This window comes from Vipera ursinii (assembly GCF_947247035.1).
Source record: "Vipera ursinii genome assembly, chromosome: 3".
NCBI classification, from domain to species: Eukaryota; Metazoa; Chordata; class Lepidosauria; order Squamata; family Viperidae; genus Vipera; species Vipera ursinii.
The window spans coordinates 94189924-94211262 of record NC_139516.1 but is presented as its reverse complement, the minus strand read 5'-3'; the positions used below and the strand labels follow the sequence as shown (position 1 = coordinate 94211262).

At 38.5% G+C, this 21339-nt stretch overlaps 1 protein-coding gene across 5 annotated transcripts in view; it reads left to right on the top strand.

Annotated features, from left to right (window-relative positions):
• Positions 1-21339, top strand: part of CFH (complement factor H) — a 121411-nt gene that overhangs the window by 51481 nt on the left and 48591 nt on the right. For all 5 annotated transcript variants that reach the window (XM_083358884.1, XM_083358883.1, XM_083358885.1 and 2 more), the window contains 5 exons: positions 441-546; positions 4765-4841; positions 11044-11238; positions 12607-12777; positions 14466-14639. In XM_083358884.1, coding sequence (XP_083215010.1) covers positions 441-546; positions 4765-4841; positions 11044-11238; positions 12607-12777; positions 14466-14639 — 723 coding nt within the window. The remainder of the gene's footprint in view (positions 1-440; positions 547-4764; positions 4842-11043; positions 11239-12606; positions 12778-14465; positions 14640-21339) is intronic.

The window sequence follows — 21339 nt, the reverse complement described above, 5'->3', positions numbered from 1 at the left end:
GTGAGTGAGTAGGTGTCTATATAAATTTTCTAAATAAATAAATTTTCTGTTTCCCTTTGCATTCTGTTTTTATTTGATACCAAGTACCAGGAATTACACTGTTATAACCAAAAATAGAAGTTGCCTTTCAGACTGAATGCCAGGAGGAATATATAGCTATTTCCATGAGTAAGAATTTTGAATTTGCCATGTAATATCTTAATGAAAGGCATTTCATATGATTACACATCATTCAGATTATCAGAATGTACACACCAATGAGGTGAAGCAGGAGTGCAAGATTTCTGAATGTCATAAGACCAGGTTTAGTTCATAATGACAGTGAGATAGGAAAGGTGAAATAGGCAAGGGGAGATGTAAGTGCTGAGCAATCTGAGGGCTTCCCAAATGCTAATATTTTTGCTGTATTGCATTGTATTATTATTTTTTTAAATTTGCAGGAATATCTTGTGGCCACCCAGGAGATTCTGATTATGCCAGTTTTGAACTTGAACGTGGAGAGGATTTTACTTTTGGTGCCCGTGTTGTTTATACGTGTAATGAAGGGTAAAACTTTTATAGTTGTTTTTTCCCCTTTCTAATTATTTGTTCTATATATAGACCCATGTATTAAGAAAAACAAAAGCTCTGTCTCCCAAAATAATAATGAAATTATATTGTATTCTAGTGTGGGAATTTGTAACATATCCCTAGAGTCCCTCTCTATTGCCTGTATGTAGATTTTGATATGTGGCTAGTCCACAAGAGAAAAAGGAAGCCAGGAAAGATAATAGAAGACAATAGTCCATGTTATTTACAAACACACACACACACACAGAGAGAGAGAGAGAGAGAGAGAGAGAGAGAGAGAGAGAGAGAGAGAGAGAGAGACCAGTTTGCTGTAGTGGTAAAGATATTGGCTCAGAAACTACCGTATTTTCCGGCGTATAAGACGACTGGGCGTATAAGACGACCCCCCAACCTTTGAGATGATTTTCAAGATTTTTCGTCTTATACGCCGGAAAATCAGCGAGCCCGGGAAGGCACGCCCTCCCCTCTCACTGTGGAGGAAGCAGGGTAGGCTGGCATATATATATATATATGTTAAATGCTTGTTAACTATTTAGATTACCTTGCTAGGCCCCAAACATGGGACAAATCTTTATTTTCTGTTTCAGCCTAACTGAAGGCCATCGACAGGCAGTAGTCACAACAGTGACAGCTCATATTTGTGTAATTTTTTTTAGATTGCTAACAAAGAATTAAAGGGAGACTGATATGCATTTCAAACTTATTTGTTTTCATCAGTCAGCCATACCCTTCTGAGATTCGAACCTGGGCTGATTGCACATTAGGCAGTTGTTTTTACCTCTAGGCCACAAGCTCTATCTCACTTTGTTAGCTGAGAAGCAAGGGAGATATGTGTTAAATGCTTGTTAACTATTTAGATTACCTTGCTAGGCCCCAAACATGGGACAAATCTTTATTTCCTGTTTCAGCCTAACCGAAGGCCATCGACAGGCAGTAGTCACAACAGTGACAGCTCATATTTGTGTATTTTTATATATATATATATATATATATATATATATATATATATATATATATATATATATATGTATGTATGTATGTATGTATGTATATGTATATGTATATGTATATGTATATACATATACAGACACTTTAAAATTGGGGCAAGATGAGAGTCTGATGTGATGTAATCTATAGCTTTTGTCTAGCCATCAAGAGGGTTGACACTGATTTAAGAAACATCTCAACAACAGCAGAAGTCTATTCTATCCCTCTTTAGGCATTCAATGGAATTCTAGATCTATTTAAGTAGAGATTGTGCATCTGTTCTTGTTAGGGAGTAAAGCTAACACCTAAATAAATATTGTTGTTTTTTTTAAAAAAACACTTATATTCTCTAACTTGAATGTAGTATGATAGTGCTTTCCTTAATCCTGACAAACAAATCATCTAATTCTACATCTTCCTTTATTGTATATATGAAATCCTTATTTATTCAGATGCAATTATTTTCAGGAAATATAATACTGAGTGTTTGATCTTTAAGTATCATGGATTTAAAGAGTGCTGTGACATCAGATAAACCATAATCTTATTTCTTACTATGTCTTTGATTTTCTGATGGCACTGTAGTTGGTAGAATATTTGTGTCACGATCCACCTCAATCCACATCTTAAGAAAGTAGGACTCTTGGAGACAAGATTTTCCAAGCAGGAACTTTTACCAAGAAATAGGAAATAGCAGGCATAATAGACAGGACCTGAGGAATTCCCTCACAGATTGATATTTTTAAAGTGTCCCCAAGCAAAGCCCACCCCACAGTTCATTCGGTCAGTCAGTTCTGGATCAGCCAAGCTCCAGGTGGTAAGCCCATCGTGGGAAAGGTGAGTTAACAGTCCATTTGCAGCAGGATCATTCCCATCACTCCTCACACTTCATTTGGAGAAACAAACAAATCCCAGAGGGTTGCATTTCTCCCCTACCCACCCCCTTTTCTGTTGGCCCATAAGTTCAGAGAGAATGCCTATTAAGAATGCAATTGGTTATATTGTAATGGATAGCAGGCAGGCAGAATAAACAAAGGTTACAGTTAATGGAGGAAGTGAAAGCCATAAAGCCCCATGCCTGTTCCCTCTCCCCCTTGGGAATGGCAGAATCCAGGGGAAAATGAGATTTGGGTTTAGCTCAGAGGAAATGAAATATAAATGGATTCTGACAATTTGTTTCCTGTGAGATGTCCAAGCTTTTTGTAAGTTTTTTTTTTTTTGCTATGTTGTATGTTGCAGTCCCTGATAATGAAATTGCTAGATGAAGAATACTGTCTTGTTTATATACTTGGGGACATCCATAGAAGTTTGCTTGGTGGAACTTAGGAAACAGAGAGTTAAAAAGAACGGGCTGAGAAACACTGTGTTACACAATGGAGGCCATGCATTTTATTGTCAAGAATCCAATGCAGAACATAATAAAATAAATAATATTCCTGGGGGAGCAGCATCCTGAATATATAATCTGATGGATTATAAATCTTTAAGGAGATTTACACCCTGTGCCACAAACTAACCATGATAACATCAGATTGCCACAACATGACATGATTAACATTGACATAATCCACCAAACTGCAACTTTCAGTTTTCACTATATTTTATATCAGTTTTACTACATTCTTAGTAATATGCTGACTTTTGATGATACCACATGTCCCTTTTTTCACAATCTCGGGATTTCTGCATTTGAGATTTATAACTCAAAGCAGCTCAGTTTGTTTTTCAAAATGACTTTATTTTTCTTTATTAGCTGTTTAATTACCTTCGACTAAAATGTTTACAGACATAAGCTGTATTTGTATGAAATACTGAAAAGATTCTGCAATTTTTTTCTTTTGAATTTGTGTGAGAACCCAAATATCATAGCCATATCAGTGAAAATAGACATTATTAGTTATAATTTTTATTTTGCTTTTTTCTCCCATATTTGGTGATATAAAAATCTGATTGTGCTGGTTTGTTGGTGACTGAAGATAGAATTATCTCACTTGTTTCATCTGAACATATTTTATTGCATATTGGTTTTCTCTGGACTATAATATTTATTTTTGAAGAGACTTCATTTTGCAATGTTGCTACACAATGTTATCATGCTCTTAAATTTTACCTCTTATTTATCCCTTCATTAAATATTTGGACCACATGAGGGCACTCTTATACAAGGGATAATTAATTGCAAGTTTCGTTTATACTTTTTGAGCATTTGTACTTTTCACTGTGCTACATACACACATGTTTGTATTTGTGAGAGAAATCTAAACGACATTTAGTCTGGTTAAAACAGATTGAAATTTTAATATATTTTAGATTTATATACTGTAAGGTATGCAATATCTTGTATTTTATAAAAGATTATAATTGTAATATTAATAGCATATCTTTTAGATGCTGGTTTCCACTTAATTTACCCCTTACTACAAGAGGCAGCTCTAATATAGACAATGATTCTTGGGATTTTCATTATAAAACTTTTAAATACTTTATTACAATGAGGTACTAGTACGAGTCATTTTTAAAACATCTAAATATTTTGTTCCAAGTGCTTCTTGAAACATGGAACTTTGGTTCATGGGATACAATATCCCCTTTCTATGACCTGTAGTCCCTATTCAGGGTAGAGTCTGGGCAACTGGATGAAGTGTTTAGTGACCGAATGCTCTTCCTGATGCCTATACATATTTCGCAGCAGTTATTAATTTCTTTGCGCCCTAGGAGAGAAACATCTGCCTCTAACTAGGATTGAACTCTCAACCTTCTGAATGGCAGGCGAGCATGTTTACCAATAGGCTACGTGCCTCTAAGTTCAGGGTTACAATCATGGGATTGTATTCTTGCTGTATTTAATATGTGCAATGTTGCTTTTACAGTATATTATTTTGTGCTGTCTCTCTCTCCTCCCCCCTCTCTCTGTAATTCTTTTTTTTTTTAAAAAAAAAATGCCATACACTGTTTTTGAATTTGATGATAGTTTCAAGCATTTTGGAAGGGAAAACAAATGTAAAAGTTGGGGAGAATGAGTTTCTCATCTTTTTCTAACTAAATACCAAACTTGTTTCAGGTTAACACTTCTAGAGTTCCAAGAATGATCAGTAATAATTAGACTAATGATCTTCTCAGTATGTTCTAAACTATTATAAAATTTGCTTTGATGTATAATTCTATTGCAATATTATTGTTTTTAATTCACTATTTTTTAATTATTAGGTATAAGATGCTCAGCCAATTTGATTACCGTGAATGTCGAACAAATGGATGGACCAATGAGGTTCCTCATTGTGAAAGTAAGTAGGCTGTCAAAAATATTATTAGGGATCAAAGTGGTACAAATTGACTTCAATCCCTGCATACTGCCATGCTTATCAAGCAATCCCATTTCTGACCTTAGTTGTGAGTTTCAAAACAATTCCATTTCTCTTTTTTATTCCCATGGAAATAAACTCTTCACCTAAATTTTTATAAATCAAATTTTTAAAATAATTTTTACTACCATTTTTTTCTAAATAAATTACACATTGTTTCAGTTTTTTTCAAATAATGAAATACATTTCTGTTTTGAGGTGGAAAACGTTGCTTCATTATATGTCACATGAGGGATTTAAAGTCTATATGCCAAAACTTAGGAAAAACCAATACCGGTAGCACTTAACTTGGTGCTTTATCCTTAGTTTCTTGTCATGTCTGTTGCATGGTTTTTTCTGTCACTTCCATTTATTTTGTGTCCATGTCTTCTTTAAATATTTCTAGGAAATCTCATGATGTTAAAACTGAGTTAGTCAAACCCTCTTGTAGGAGATGTCCAGGCTGTGCTCAAGGAGGGGCAAAACACATCATAAGTCACAAGTCCCTGCACACCCAAAAAAGATCTGAGTCCAGCCCACCTTGAATGTGTCTCTTATTTCCCGTGCATTTCTCTTAACAGCCAGTTGGCCAGATTCTTGTAGAGAGTTTAAGCTTGCAATAAATCTTTATACTCATTTGAGCTGTCTGATCCCATCTCTTGATTTCCCAGGTGCTTGACACCTCTACTATTTAAAATTAAAAATATTTCCTTCCAATTTGTCTCAACAAAATGGTTTATGTTTATATTTTCGGTCAAAAACATTTTTCCCCCTTAGGAATTCTAGGAATTTCTTTAAGTACATTCTAGGAATTTCTTTAAGTACAGTTACAGTACACCTGCGTTGTTGATCTTGAACCTGGTATTAAAATGTTCCTGGAGAGCTTTGCATAATGTGTACTGATCCTGTATACATTATCTGTCTCTGCCTGCATATCATCTCCATCCCATTACAGAAATTTTGTAAAGATTGAACAAACTATTCTTGATCTTCACTGGTGTCCTTTGGAACCACTCTGAATCTCAGGTGTAATTCTTTTCCTTCTTTAAGTCCAATAGTGCCAAGATTCTGTAAATATTTTCTCCATCTTTCTATATATTATTTCTGCTTCATTTTCTATTTTCTTTTTATTTTAATTTTTCACCTCTCCAATCAACTGTCCTAGAGATTCTTCAAGGTATTATTATCTCTTCTTTCACTTCCTCCTTCATATCTACAAATCTTTCTGCCAATTTCCCTTCAAATGTAGTCAAGTCTCTTTTAACAGATTCAGATACATTCTTCCCTAATTCTTCATTGATTGATTTATTTTTAATCTCTGGAGTGATAATCTTTTTCTTGGGTGCTCTAACAATCCTCTCCTTCCTTTTTCAAGTTTGAAAGTTTGGCTGATTTTCTAGCAGTATAAATCCAGAAAGAGAAAAGTACAAGTACAAGCCAAGTACAAAAGTAGAAGGGAAGTTTCTCTCTCCCCCCCCCCACCTTTTGCCTCTTCTGTATTACCTTAAGCCTCTGGTCCCTTCTGGCACTTTGATATTCTAAAGTCACATGTTCTGTTTTAGGATTCCTTTAGATCATTATTTTGAAACTTCCACCAATTGTCTCTTCACTAAAACTCCAAACAATCTACATTCTCATTAAGCTATGTATATATTTAATAATTTCAAAAGCGCTGTGTAAAAATATTTCAAACTTGACTATCCTTTTTAATCCATTTAAGACTTATTATGGGCCGCTCTTTTAGTAATATGTCATCAATTACGATCTGAAATAGAAAATGTTTATGAGATAAAATTAGAATGTGCTTATGTATTTATTTATCAGGCTTATCTTAAACACCATAATTTGTATACTGAAATAATGGAAATTTGGCTTATGGATCCTATGTTTGATGCTAAAAGCGGTTTGAATACTTTAACTAAGAACTAAGAACTAGCTAAAAACTAAAACAGAATTTGATCATTTATAAGAAGCTGTAGATTGATAAATGTAGGTTGTTCAATCTGTAATGTGTGATGTATCAGGATGTGAAATAAAAAATGCCTATTAGGTAGAGCTTAGTTATTCAGCTATTCTGTGTATATTGGATGTTACAATACAGTGTAGTGTAGTGTAGTGCAGGGATGCGGTAGCTCAGTGGGTTATGACGCTGAGCTTGTCGATCAGAAGGTCGGCAGTTTGGCAGGTTGAATCCCAAGTACTCTTAATAGAGTGAACGCCTGTTACTTGTCCCAGCTTCTGCCAACCTAGCAGTTCGAAAGCACGTAAAAATGCAAGTAGAAAAATAGCGACCACTACGGTGGGAAGGTAACAGCGTTCTGTGCACCCTAGGCGTCTAGTCATGCCGGCCACATGACCACGGAGACGTCCTCGGACAAGCACTGCTCTTCAGCTTTCAAACGGAGATGAGCACCGGCCCCTAGAGTTGGAAACAACTAGCACGCATGTGGGGGGAAACCTTTACCTTTATCTTTAGTGTAGTGTAGTGAAATATGGGAAATTTGGGCGGTGAATATTATTTTGGATGTTAAAGGCTAAACTTGAACACCATAACCCAAATCAAAATTAGATAAAACTTAATAACAGGACATGGATTTGTCTAACTAAAACTGGATTGAATTTTTTTTTAACTGATCATGCTATTCTTAGAAATCTATTAGTTTAAGCATGTTGTATTAAATGTTAAGGGAAATAGAGAAGAATGTTCTGATAATGTAACCTGAACTATGTACTAAAAACTCTGTTACTGAATTTTTGATTACACAGTCACCATGATGCTTTCTTAAACGTATAAATGTTAAACTGGAAAACAAATAAAACTTTGTGGTTTTTTTTAAAAAAAGACTTATTTAGAATAAATTCTTGCCAAGCTTTTTGCTATTGATTTTAAATTTTAAAAATTGTTATTTTATTTGTTTCTTTAATCCAGAATGAAGGCTCACTCACCAAATTGTTAATTGTTCTGCTATTCCCAAAAATCCTTTTCCCTTTAAAAATATTTTTTACCCCAATGTGCTTAAGAAAGTGAGATTTTAAGCACACCCAATATCCTTAAAGGCTCCATTGTGCATCTGAACTCGTTGACTTTCCTGAGTCTTCTGGCCACTCAGACTTACAAGTCAGCTGCAAGGACTTTGAAGTCCTGCAGTTTCCTCAATGGAAGAGCCTTCCAGAACGTTGGACACTCTCTTGATCTTTCCTTATTCAAGGAGGCTGTGCAGGCCCAGGCTTGTCATCCAATCATCAGTGTTCACTGATATCATATCCACCCCTCCACAGTCATCTTAGTCTACCATTGTTATCACTTGGAAGTGACACGTATTCTTAAATTGTAAATTGTACAGTTATATTTTGTCCCTAAACATAAATTTATATAAGAGTTTTCATCTAGAACATTCAGAATCCTTTATCACTTGTGCAACTGCCACTTTCTGGATTACTGCAATTAAAATAAGCATAAGTGGTAATGCTGCTGCTGCTGCTGCTGCTGCTGATGATGATGATGATGGAAGGGACTTTGGAGGTCATCTAGTCCAAACCCCTGCTCAGGCAGGAAACCCTATACCATTTCGGACAAATGGCTGTCCAGTCTCTTCTTAAAAACTTCCAGTGTTGAAGCATTCACCACTTCTGCTTGTTCCACTGATTAATTGTTCTAACTGTCAGGAAGTTTCTCCTTAGTTCTAGGTTGCTTCTCTCATTGATTAGTTTCCATCCGTTGCTTGTTGTCTTGCCTTCAGGTGCTTTAGATATAACCTCTTATGCATTACTTCAGATTTAATACATGTTACCCATCTTGTTTTAGATGATACATATTTTAACTTCCTAGATTTTAATATTTTAGATTTATGCTTGCACAGATAATCAAAACACATAGACAGCTATTTAAAAATTAAAATGTAGTATGTTACATTTTGTCATTTTATTTTTGTTTTGCTAATATTTATCTCAGCTGTTTCATTTTCACTTTTGTATTGATTTTTTTTTCAAATTGTACTGGTCATTGACCAAACAGTATTACCATTTGGTTAGTTTCATTTCATTTACCATAATTTTTTAGTTAATTTTTTTTAGTAAAATCTCATTTTTGGCTCATTTTCAATTTGCAATTCACTTCTATTCCAAGATCTTCTACAAGTACCATTACCAGCTAGGTAATTTAAAGCCCTGCACAGCATGGGTCAAGTCTACTTGAGAAACTGTCTCACCCCGATAGGACTGGCCCACCCACCCTTGTACCAGTATTGACGATCCCATCAGCTGAAGAATTTTGGTTAGTGGGATACAGGAGCCTTCTCTGCCATGGATCCTGCCCTTTGGAACATCTTACCCCCTGAGATGAAATTGTAACAGTCTTAAGACCTGCCTCTGACAAATGGCTTGGGGACCCAATGGAGGAGTTTCATTCTGGAGGTGGTTGATTAATTAAGATTCAATGTCACCTCCCTTCCCCCCCCCACTGTGTCTGGCTCCCTTCTTTGCCATCTTGCCTCCTTGATTTTATCTATTAATGATTTTATTTGCTGCATTTTGTAGTGGACGAGTCTAATGCTTTTCAATGTTTTTTTTTATGTTGTAAGCTGCCCAGAGTAATTTAATATGATATGGATGTCAAATAAATAAATAAATTCTTCATCCTGTACTTGTCATTTGATTTTTATATCCTAAGTAAATAAATTTGTTTTTGTGTCTGTTAAAGTTCATTATGTTACTTTAATACCATTCCACCTAAATAATTTTAATGTTATTTTTGTATTAATTATTCCACCTAATTGTTCTTTCATGTTTAGATGTTAACAATTGCCTCATCTCTTTACTCTCCTACCATGCGGTAGGAGACAAAGGAATATAGCCAGCCGTACCAACAGGCTGAAAAATAGCTTTTATCCGTGGGCTGTTAGGCTTTTAAATGGGACATAATCTCATGCAGAATTGACTTGGGAGGCCGGTGTGTGGTGTAGTTGGTTCACATGGTGTGGTAGGATGGAGGGTTTGTTGTCACTGTGTGTTGTGGAGAGAGAGCACGGGGGGGGAGGCTCAGCTAATCTCAATGTACACATGTTGTACTTTGACAATAAAGGTTTATTTTTATTTATTATTTATTTATTTATTTATTTATTTATTTATTTATTTATTTATTTATTTATCTCATCCAAATCATTCATTAAACTACTGAATAGTAAAAGACAATTATGGCATCTCACCAATGGACACCTTGATCTCCACTTTTTATTTTTTATTTTTTTATTTTAATTCCATTTATATCCCGCCCTTCTCCGAAGACTCAGGGCGGCTTACAAGCTTAGCAGTAGCCTTCATTCTATGTATATGCCTGCTTATTAGGGCTTTCACACCTCCCCCAAGCGGCATTATTACAAAGTCAGCTTAATTGCCCCCAACAATCTGGGTCCTCATTTTACCTACCTCGGAAGGATGGAAGGCTGAGTCAACCTTGAGCCTGGTGGGACTCGAACCTGCACTAATTGCAGGCAGCTGGTGTTACTTAAGGAGGCATTAGCCCACTGCTCCACCAAGGAGTCATCTATTTATTCATTTATCATGTCATTCAGCCCACATTTAATTAGCTTACATAGACATCCACTCTGTGAATATATACAGAGTGTTTTTTCAAAAATTGAAAACACAAAAAGCTTGATAATTTTTGCTTTAACTAATCTTTTTGTGTATTTTTCTTTAAAGTGCCACAGTATTAGCTTCGGCTATATGAGAGATAAATTATTTCTTTGCTGATGTTTTTATTCTTAAATATATTCTTCATGAATATTGTTACTATTGCTGCAATAATAATGCACTTCATGGTAATCTATCTCCCATTATTTGCTCAGTTACCCTATGTGATGGAGTAAAAGATTTCTATGCTGATTGAGAATATATCCACTTACCTATTTTTAATAGATTTGTATTTTCTAATGATCACAGTAAGATCATGGATAAAATGACTTTGTTTTTGTTTCATTAAAATAAACATTAAAATTGCCATTTTGCTGGAAACTATACTATGTAGATCACCAGATTTTTAAATATGTTGGGTTCATGATATGTTTCATTTCCTTGCTTGCTTCCTTTTTCCTAAATCTGAAACATTTTTAATTAGCTTTATATCACAATGTTACTTTATTTGCAGTCAACAAATGTCGTCCAATAGTACCACCAAGCAATGTGAGGATTATTCAGGGTGCAAAATCTCAAATGAACGAAGATTATGTATCTGGTGATCTAGTATTATTTGGATGTATTGGAAAGTTGAAAATCAAAGGATCTAATATAATTTCCTGTAAAACTGATGGCACTTGGAGTGCACCTGTTCCAGAATGTATAGGTGAGTGAGGGGGAGATAAGTAAACTCTGAGTGTGATTATTACACTCCTTTGTCATGGTTGGATCACTCTTTGATTGGCTTGGAGTTCTATGGGCTGCTCCCCATTACAGAAAGACTGGACCTATTTGGTCTGCCCCAGACAATTGATGAACCCCAATTAGTTCTAAATGGAACTTTCTAGGTGAAATGGGAGAAGAGAGATCTAGAGTACCACTGGAGGACAACAAGTAGTGAAGCCAAGTGAGTATGACTTAGAGCTATTACCAAGACCTATCTCATGGTGCTAAGAGCAGGGAAGTATCCATAGTATTCTGTCCTTATTACACCTGCAGATAGTTATTTGGTGGTTTTATTCAAGGCAACCCAGGTTTTCGTAAGAAGGATTGTGAGAAATAGGCTTTGCATACATTGGATAAATCATTGGATTCACTCTAAACCTTGAGGCAACCCCCATGGAACTAATTGAGACTTAGACTGGTTTCATTGTCTGGAAGAAATTTAAACCTATTAATCCTGACCATTAGCTTGGCTGTCAGTCTAATACATCCATGTCCTTCCTGATAGGCTAAGACTTCCTGTCCAGTGAGATGTGGTTGGGTTCTGGCAGTACTAATTCTTAACTTGGGAGATAAGATGGTCCTACCTTCACTTAAGGAGCCAATAGTGCACTCTTTCCTCAAGAAGCCACTACTAGCTGGATAAATATTGTCCAGTCCCCAACCTGCCCTTCCTGGGGAAGGTTTTTTTTTAAGAAGATGCAATTGCTTCAGAGAACTGTGGAAGAAGTGGATTATTTTGACTCTTTTCAGTCAGATTTCAGATCCGAGTACAGAATTAAAATGGAATTCATCATAACTGTGGTGAGAGTAGGATGCATCCATTCTTTCTCTCCTTGATATTTTAATGGCTTTTAATCATTCTGGGCTGGCTTCAAGGATTGAATTGGGTAGCACTGTGTTACACTAGTTCTTCTTCTTCCTCTGGAATAGTTCTAGTCAGCATTCATGGAAGGAGAAGTCTAGCCCATAGATTGTGCTTTGCAGGTTGCCTCAATGCTCAGCACCCACACCACGTCTATTTAATATTAACATGAAGACACTGGGTGAGGCTGAAGGCATTTCATTTGATTGTGAAAATAACTGAATAGTAGATAGCATTAAGATTTATTATTATTCATCCCAATGAGTATGAAAAAAGACACTTATTCAACCTGACCGTACCTGAATCCTATTAGGATGAAAAATGAGATTAAAATTACAAAAAAATCTTTTTCTTCTTCAATCTTTTTAGCAATACAGCATTCTTTTTTATTCAAGTGAATAAAGAGGATATTAATGAAAAAAACATTTTGTTTGTATTTTATGGTAGAAATAACTTGCCAGGCAGACAATATTGAAAATGGAAACATACTATCTCCAAAGTTCATATATAAGGAAGGTGAGAGAATCCGATTCTCCTGTAATGACGGATACACATTTGCTGACAGACCAGATGCATTGTGTACTGAGAATGGATGGGGTACAAAGCTTCAATGTAAAGGTCTGTATGAGTTTCTAATGGTCATGATTTTTTGAAATCTTATACACATTTTATTCTTCTTACTGTGCATGCCTAGAATTGCAGCTCCTATCAATCTGACCTGGTTGAAAACTTTGTGGTAAAATAGGGGAAAAGGTCTCTGTATGTTTATATTTCATTTCATTTTTATCAGACATACAGAAAACAGGAATAACAAGCAATGCTTTAGAAGACTCATCCTTCCATTTTTAAACATATAAAAGAAAATATTGTCTCAATTTTCCTCTAGATTTATGGATTATTTATATGCATACTGAATTGATTTCCTAAACTAGCTATTATTAGTTTTAAAGGGATAATTTAAAAAGAACTATTAAGCCTATAATTTCAACATTTTAATAATCTTTGATTAATTAAAACTCATGGTTCATGGGTTCCTGAAACCTGTGGAGACAAATGGCATATTATACTTCCTTTAATCTTAATTGATCAGACTTCAAAATATCTTTCTTCAAAGAAAGGTGTTATTCTTCTGAAGATCATTTGAGGCAAGCATTTATTTCTGTCTGCAATCTATCATAAGTAATATGGCTCAGCAATAAATGAGGGGCCAAATAGGAATGAATGTTTCATGTAGCATTTCTTGGACAGAGGAACACAATTCACCAAGACAGTTTGTTTGATTTAGGAAAAATTTGGGTGATAGTTCCACAAGGAAGCAACTCAATCTATTTTGGAAATATGTGTAAAGGGCAGAATTGATCCACAAGTCACTTGGCCACCTTTGTTTTAGACCAGTGGTGGCGAACCTATGGCATGTGTGCCACAGGTGCCACACAGAGCCCTCTCTCTGGGCATGCATGCCGTCACCCCAGTCCTAGGCCTTCAGCTGTGTTTTATAAACCCTTTTTGCTTTAGGCCTCCACCACCATGTGCAAAAAATAAGGTTCAATCAATCAATCAATTTCAACTTCTCACAGGAAAAAAAAGATCTCGCAAAGTTGGAATTGATTGATTGAACTTTTTAGTCCCACCCTGTCTGCTGCCATGCCCACCCAGTTGGCCACACCCACCCAATGGGCCATGCCCACCCAGCACCCGACGATTCATAAGCGGGTTTTGGGTTGCAGTTTGGGCACTCGGTCTCTAAAAGTTTTGCCATCACTGTTTTAGACTGAAATCACTTTATGACTTCAGTATTGGTGGTTCTTACATTTGGGCACTAATTTCACTCTTTTTTTTCTTGAATATTGTAATATCACATAAAGCTAAGCAACAAAGTAAGAATGGAGCAGAAGCTTTAGGGCAGGGTTTGCCAACATAGTCAGGTCGATAAATGGCTGAGTAAATAACTGGTCGAAAATTAATGATGGAAAGTCATTGGGATCAACTAATCTCTGAGGGTCTCTGTAGTCTTCCATAGTGATCCCTAGTCCTGAAGATAAGGTAGCTAGCAAATAAAGTGCATTAGCCAGGGATTGGCTGGTCAGTGATCAGTGAGAGCAGCCTTGAGTTTTCTCTATCAGCTGTGTGTTTTTTACTAACCTTGATTATCATTATTGTTCATCACACAGTCAGCCAGATGTTCAGACTGGATTTGGCATTTTTGTCCACCTATTGAGAACTTCCCAAGGACCCGGGATAGGTAAATGTTCTTGTTTCATGGTGTAAAAGATTGAACACAAATTTTCATTCATATTCCTCCATAGAAATTCAGTGTTTCCCTCCAGAAGTGAGAAATGGCCATGTTCGACCTAGACAACCTCAATATACATACAATGAAGAAATTGAGATAAAATGTAATGAACAGTTTGTCTTTGGAGGCCCAGGAAAAGTTTCCAAATGCACTGCAAGTGGTTGGGACCCTCCTGCTCTCTGTCAACGTAAGTAGCTTTTTCTATGAAGTTTCTTTCTGGAGCAGAAATTGCTTCATTATTTATGAATGATATTCCTATAGTTATGCTAGATAAGGTGATATAATTATTGTGGGAGGAGACTAGTTTATTATACTATCAGTAGTAATAGTGGGAGTGCAATATTTTTTTCATCAAAAAATAATCCTAAAGCCTTTTATAATAATCGTAAAATTGGGAAAAAAAGATAAAAATGGAATAAAAACAGATTAAATAATAATAAACTCATTCCATAGAATGATGACCTGCTCCATATTATCAGTAACCTGTAATCCAGAAGTCATAATGCAGGGGAGAGAATCTCTCAGAAGATTGTCAGGACCCAAGAAGGTTTCTTTAAAGAATCACTCTGATTCTTTAAAGAAACCACATCCTGTCACAGTGAGAGAAGGAAATCTAATGCTACAAAAGTGAGTTTACAAATTGTATTGCTTGCTTTCTGATTTAAAAGCTTAACACATAGCACATTCCCACAGGCATTGCCCAGTTCAGCATCTGAACCTGAGATACAGGCAGAAGTATACAGACATGTGCTAGGAAAACAATAGGCTGTACTTGCATAGATTTGCTCAAAGTCATCCTTGTTGATTGGTATGTAGTCAAAAGTGGTTGATCGTCCTCTGCTTTCCTCAGCTACACAAGTCAGAAATTTCTTTGAAATGACAGAGCTTGTTTCTCAGCAGAATGTCAAGATAACTAAAATCCATATTCAGTTTGCCAAGTTTGCAAGCAAGTTAGTGGCAGAAACTTAACATTGAGAATAATGTTGAAGAAGAGGGTCAGGTGATAGTGTCCAAGGGACAAGAGGGCATTGCAGACCACATAAAGTATTCCATTTTTTTCCTCCCTAATCAGTATTTTTTAAGAAACAGTTCAGTCATCTTGCCCAAACAGAAAGTATTTGCTGATACTGTAGCTATTATAATCCTTTAAAACCGAAATGATGTTTGTTTTCTGCTCAGTTCACACACTTCAGCTAGAATGTTCACAAAGGCTTCAACTATTTGGGCAGGAAAGATATGATAAACAATTAGTTTATCACTGCTTCATATAGATAAGCTGCCATTTTGGTTGTTTTTGACCATAAGTTACAAGTCTTCTGAAAGTCCCCTGTGACAGTAAGAAGAGTAAACCAGTCTACCAGTGGTCTGTAAGATTTTCATCTAAAAATAACCAATTTGACAAATCTCTGGAACAAAGAAGGGGTGCTACTGGCCATTTTCCAGCCTAGCAATCTACCAACTGTGTTATTTTGGGACAAAGATGTATTAGTTTTTTAGAACAATCCTGGATAATTTTACAGCTAGAAGGAGAAATGTTCAGATTGCTTGTGAATTTCATCCTAGCTTACAAGGAAATGCTGGCAGGAAGTGGCAAGTGTACCTTGAAGTATGCTGTGGAGTGTGCAGAAAGACAATAGGATATTTACATGGGATAAAAAGACAAGCAGATACAGGGACACAAAAACAGCTGCCATATTACCTGCTCACAACAAATTCTTGCACTTTTCAGTGGTATGCTCATCATTGCCATATAGCAGTTGGTGAATCAGATATTCCAAGTAATTGCCCCTTTGGCATAAGCAGCCCCAGGCCAGGCTTGAACTGTGCCTGAGTAAGCAAATGTAGTCTGAATTTACAGGAAATGTTTCCTTCTAAAGTGGGTCAGGCAGCCCAAAGAGAAAAAGCTGTGGAGGAAAGCTACCATTGCTCAGGGAAAAGTGAAGGTTCCCTATCTATTGAAGCACTGCAGAGAGACTGCATGGCACTAGATATGCTAGCAGAAATCAGAAAATACCATTTTGACGCAGAGCAAGAAAAGAAAAAACAAAGAGGTAGATGTGGTTCCCACAATGGGCCACCCCTAGTTTGAGGAGAATGGTGTGTATTCATGTCCTCAAGAAACTGATAGGAAGGTATCTGTCAGAATCCAGTTAGATTTCATTTCTACCTATCTTCTCTGATTAAAAATCCAGCCCTTGCTTTCTCCTGGATTCTGTCATACTAAAAAAGGGGAGGGGGAACGCATGGGGACTTTTGTTGCTTTCACTTCCTGTCTTCATTACAAAGTAACCTTTTCTTGATTCACTCCATGTATACTAAACATAACAATGTAGCCATCTGCCTTTCATCCTATGTTGCTCTGAAGCTCTTCCCTGTACTGACGGCGAGGGAAAAGGGGAGGGGGGAAAGATACAACACTTGGAGTATGGGCAATAAAAAGATTGAACGATCGTGCCAACTGAATCAGACTGACAGTATCTTCCCTGAAATAAACACCTAGAATCTGCTGGTTTGGATCGCCTGGAAGAACTGCGGGTTGAGGGGGGCTGCTTGGGAACACTTTAAAACGTTGAATGATGGGGAGGGCTCCCCAGATCCAGTCTAGCATGCCTTCCGTTATTTTCTCTTAATAAAGATTCCTATTGGAAGAAAATCTTTCCAAGAGTTCTGTCTTCTTAAGATGTAGATTGAAGTGGGTCCTTACATTAGACTGTATCTGCAATAATAGTCAACCTTGAAGGGAGAACCTTGCCGGGGGACTTTGCAAAAATTAAAATGTCAGACAACGAGGCAGGGAAGGGAGAAATTCTCCTGGAGAGAGAGCCCGTTCCCCAACCAGAACCCTGCCAGCTGTTGGGATCTGAAGTGTTATACTCCTCAGGAGAAGAGATGGAGATGCATAACCACAAACCTTGGTGGTCGATGGGCGTTGGAAAAAAAAGTAAGTGGGAAAAGAAATCAAGAAAAGTGACCCTGAAATGGGGGCTCAACCAACCAGAATGGAAGCAGGAGATGGAAAGATCCCTGCACATAAGTGAAGAGGAAGGAAATTGGGCACAACACTCGAACTGAATCCTTGAGAAAGCTATCGACCTAATGAAAAGAACCCTTGGCCCCCTAGAAGAGGAAAGTTCTGAGCCCCACAGCCATACCAGCACCCAGAGCAGCAGTTGGAGAGACGCTGAGGGGGGAGGGGTGACTGCAGTCCCGGGGCCATCCACTGATCCAGTAGCAACCATTTCAGCAGCCCCCACTCCTCGCCGAACCACAGATGGCGATCTGGATGGAAGACAATACAACCAATGACCAAGGCACTGATCCATTCAAAACTTCCACTGCTGGATGCAAAATTCAAGGGGGAGCTGACACTCTTGGGGTTTTCCCTAGCCCAAGTCCTCAACTACATGGAATAATACAGCCGGTACATCCCCAGCAACAAAACCTGTATCAGCATCGTGCGATCCGCTCTGGACGGACCGGCTGCAGATTGGGTGGTGAATTTGCATGACTCCGATGCCCCAGAGCTCAATGACTTCAACCGTTTCATGTCCTCTCTGAGAAGGCAATTTGAGGACCCCCTGGCCGACCGCAAACCCCACAAATCAAAATTATGAGGCAAGGCAGATGGTCGGTAGCCAAATATATGCAAGAATTCTGGGCCATTGCCAGCAAGCTGAACTGGCCGGAAGACATCCTCCTTAGCCATTTCAAAGATGGCCTAAATTACGACCTATACCATGCCTGCCTGCCCCAGGGGGACGCACAATAACTCGACAAATGGTACGTCCTGGCAGAGGAAGCAGAGAAGAGACACCACCGAGGAAAACAATGGAGCCGCTCCCAAACTGAGCCGAAGCGAGAGCCAGCAAAGCCACCGGCTATGGCTAAGAAACCAATGGGTTGTTTCAAATGTGGGAGAGAGGGGCATCAGGCCATAGAATGCTGCTCGAAAGCCCCCCAGCACAACCCAGACAGATCACTGGCCAGAAAATTTGGGAAGTCTCCAGCAAAGCCAAAAGAATCAGCCACGAGAGTGATAGAGGCTGTGGAATCCCTAACCTCTGCTCAATGCGGGGAAAGAACTCCCGCCTACACTGCAGGTTTGGTGGATGCCTCAGAGGACAGCTCGGAAGGCGAACCCCTGGTAAGTGGACCCATCGCACCCATCCTCAAGACAGTGACTATATTAATTCTCTCCATGCCCGAAGCTGTCAAAGTGAAAGCCTTAATAGACTCTGGCTGCACCCGCTGCCTCATTAGCCCAACGCTAGTGGGAAATCTGGGCATTCCGTTGAGGAGGCTAGAACAACCAATCTCATTTGGCCAGTTAGATGGGTCCATAGCAGGGGGGTTACCAGCTACCCTAGCCACTTTACCAGTCCACCTATCCCTGGGGAACCATGAGGAAGACATAACGTTTATAGTGACTCCAGGCATGGAATGCCCGATGATCCTGGGGATGGAATGGTTAAAGAAGTGGAACCCCTGGGTAAATTGGAAGGCATCAGAAATCAGCTTACTAAAAGGGGACCCCACGGACTTAAAACCTCAAGGGGATCAACCAAAATTAAGAAGGGAAAAAGCATTGGAGAAGAAAAGGGGCTACCTGAAATACCAGAGGAATACAGAGATCTTGCTGAAGTGTTCAGCAAGGAGAGGGCAGATGAGCTTTCCCCACAGTGACCCACGGACTGTGCCATAGAGTTCAAGCCAGGGGCAAAACTCCCAAAACCCAGATTATACTTCATGAGCCCAAAGAAGAAGGAGGAAATGGAAAGATTCATAAAGAAAAACCTAGAAAGGGGGTTCATTGAGCCAGCGAAGCCTAAAATGGCCACTCCAGTCCTCTTTAGAGAGAAGAAGGATGGCTCTTTACACTTGTGCATTGACTATCGCCTATTGAACACAATCAGTGAAAGCAACCTATAACCTTCCCCTCATGAAGGACATGTTATCACACCTCTTGAAAGGAATTTTTTTTTACTAAACTAGATCTAAGGGAGGCGTATTACCGCATTAGAATTAAGGAAGGAGATGAATGGAAAACCTCATTTAATTGCCCAGTGGGGTGCTACCAATTCAAAATTTTGCCTTTTGGATTACAAGGGCCCCCCGCAGTATTTATGCAATTAATCAATGAGGTACTAAGGGAGCACCTATTTAAGGGGGTCCTGGTTTATCTAGATGACATCCTTATCTTCACTGAAACAAAAGAGGAACATGTCAACCTAGTCAGAGTGGTTTTAAAGAAACTGCAAGCTGCTCACCTATATGCCAAATTATCGAAATGTGAATTCCACCAGAAAAGAATACACTTCCTGGGTTATCACATATCCCCACAGGGCATTGAAATGGACCCAGAGAAGGTTAGAGCAATATTAGAATGGGCACCACCTTGCACAAGAAAACAACTGCAAAGTTTTCTGGGCTTCGCAAACTTTTACCGCCAATTCATCCCCTCATTTGCCCAGATTTCTCTGCCCCTCATGAACTTACTAAAAATGAAGGGGGTATCCTCAGTAAAACCTAGCCAGACACTAAAATGGACAATGGAATGCCAAGCAGCATTTGAGAGATTAAAGAGACTCTTTTCTGCAGAACCTATTCTGAAACACCCATACATGGATAAGGCCTTTATTATACAGGCAGATGCAAGCGATGTGGCAGTGGGGGCTGTATTATTACAAGAAAACAATGAAGGGGTATTGCAACCCTGCACATATACATCCAAGAAACTCAGCAAAATGCAACAGCGCTGGCCCATGTGGTAGAAAGAGGCATATGGGATACGGTGGTCATTACTTACATGGTGTCAGTTCCTTGAAGGGAATAAAATTTGTTTTCAGGTGTGAGCAAACCACAAAAATCTGGAAGCATTGAAAACACCCAGGAAACTCAACCCCAAGCAAACCCACTGGTCCCAACATTTTCACCAATTCCACTTTACGCTCAAGCATTTGCCGGGGAGAAAGAATTTCCTGGCAGATGCACTATCTTGCATGCCCTAATATAACAGCACACGAACCACTGATTCTAAGTCACTTATGGTGGAATCACAACTGATAGCGCCAATAACTACCAGAGCCCAAGCTAAATTAAAAGTGCAGCTGGATAGCCAAACTGGAATTGATTTCCAGAAAACTTTGGAAACGGATGAATGGTTCCAGAAAAATAGACACGTGTGCACAATGAAGAACAGACTACCTTGGGTGGAAGAAAAGTTATACATACCAAGAAGCTGTGTGACCGTTTTGAAAAAAATGAAATGAAAATGAAATGAACCTTTATTGTCAAAATACAACTATGTATACATTGAGATTAGCTGAGCCTCCCTTTGTGCTCCCACCCTCCAACACACAGTGACAACAAACCCTCCAACTTACTACACCATGTGAACCAAAACTTTCAGTGATAGCATGGAGGCAACCCAGCAAGTCGGTGACAGAATTCATCACAGCTCTTCGTCAAGCTTCGTGACTCTACAATTTCTCTGACCTAGAGGAGTGACTAAGAGACCACTTATCTTTGTGAAGGAGACTCTCTCACTTCAAGAGGCCTGGTAGACAAAGCTGCTGGAGGGGCCAAGCCTCGTCCGGAGAGCAGGAGATTCAAGCAACCGAGACGAAAGCTGAGTTTCCAAAAACGGTTTAATAAGCAAAAGCAAACGATCTTCAAACGGAACAAAGCCAGCGTTGGCTGCTACCCACATCCAACGCTGTTAAATACACATTGCATGTATACACCCTCGCCCCACCCAGCCGCACCCACTTCCGCCCATCCCCTACTTAACTCCCGTTTCTCCCAAACACCTTCCTTTGCGACACGCCCCGCCACCCGGCACCCTCTACCTCCCTGGTAAGTCTCCTCTCCATACCTCTCCATTGGCC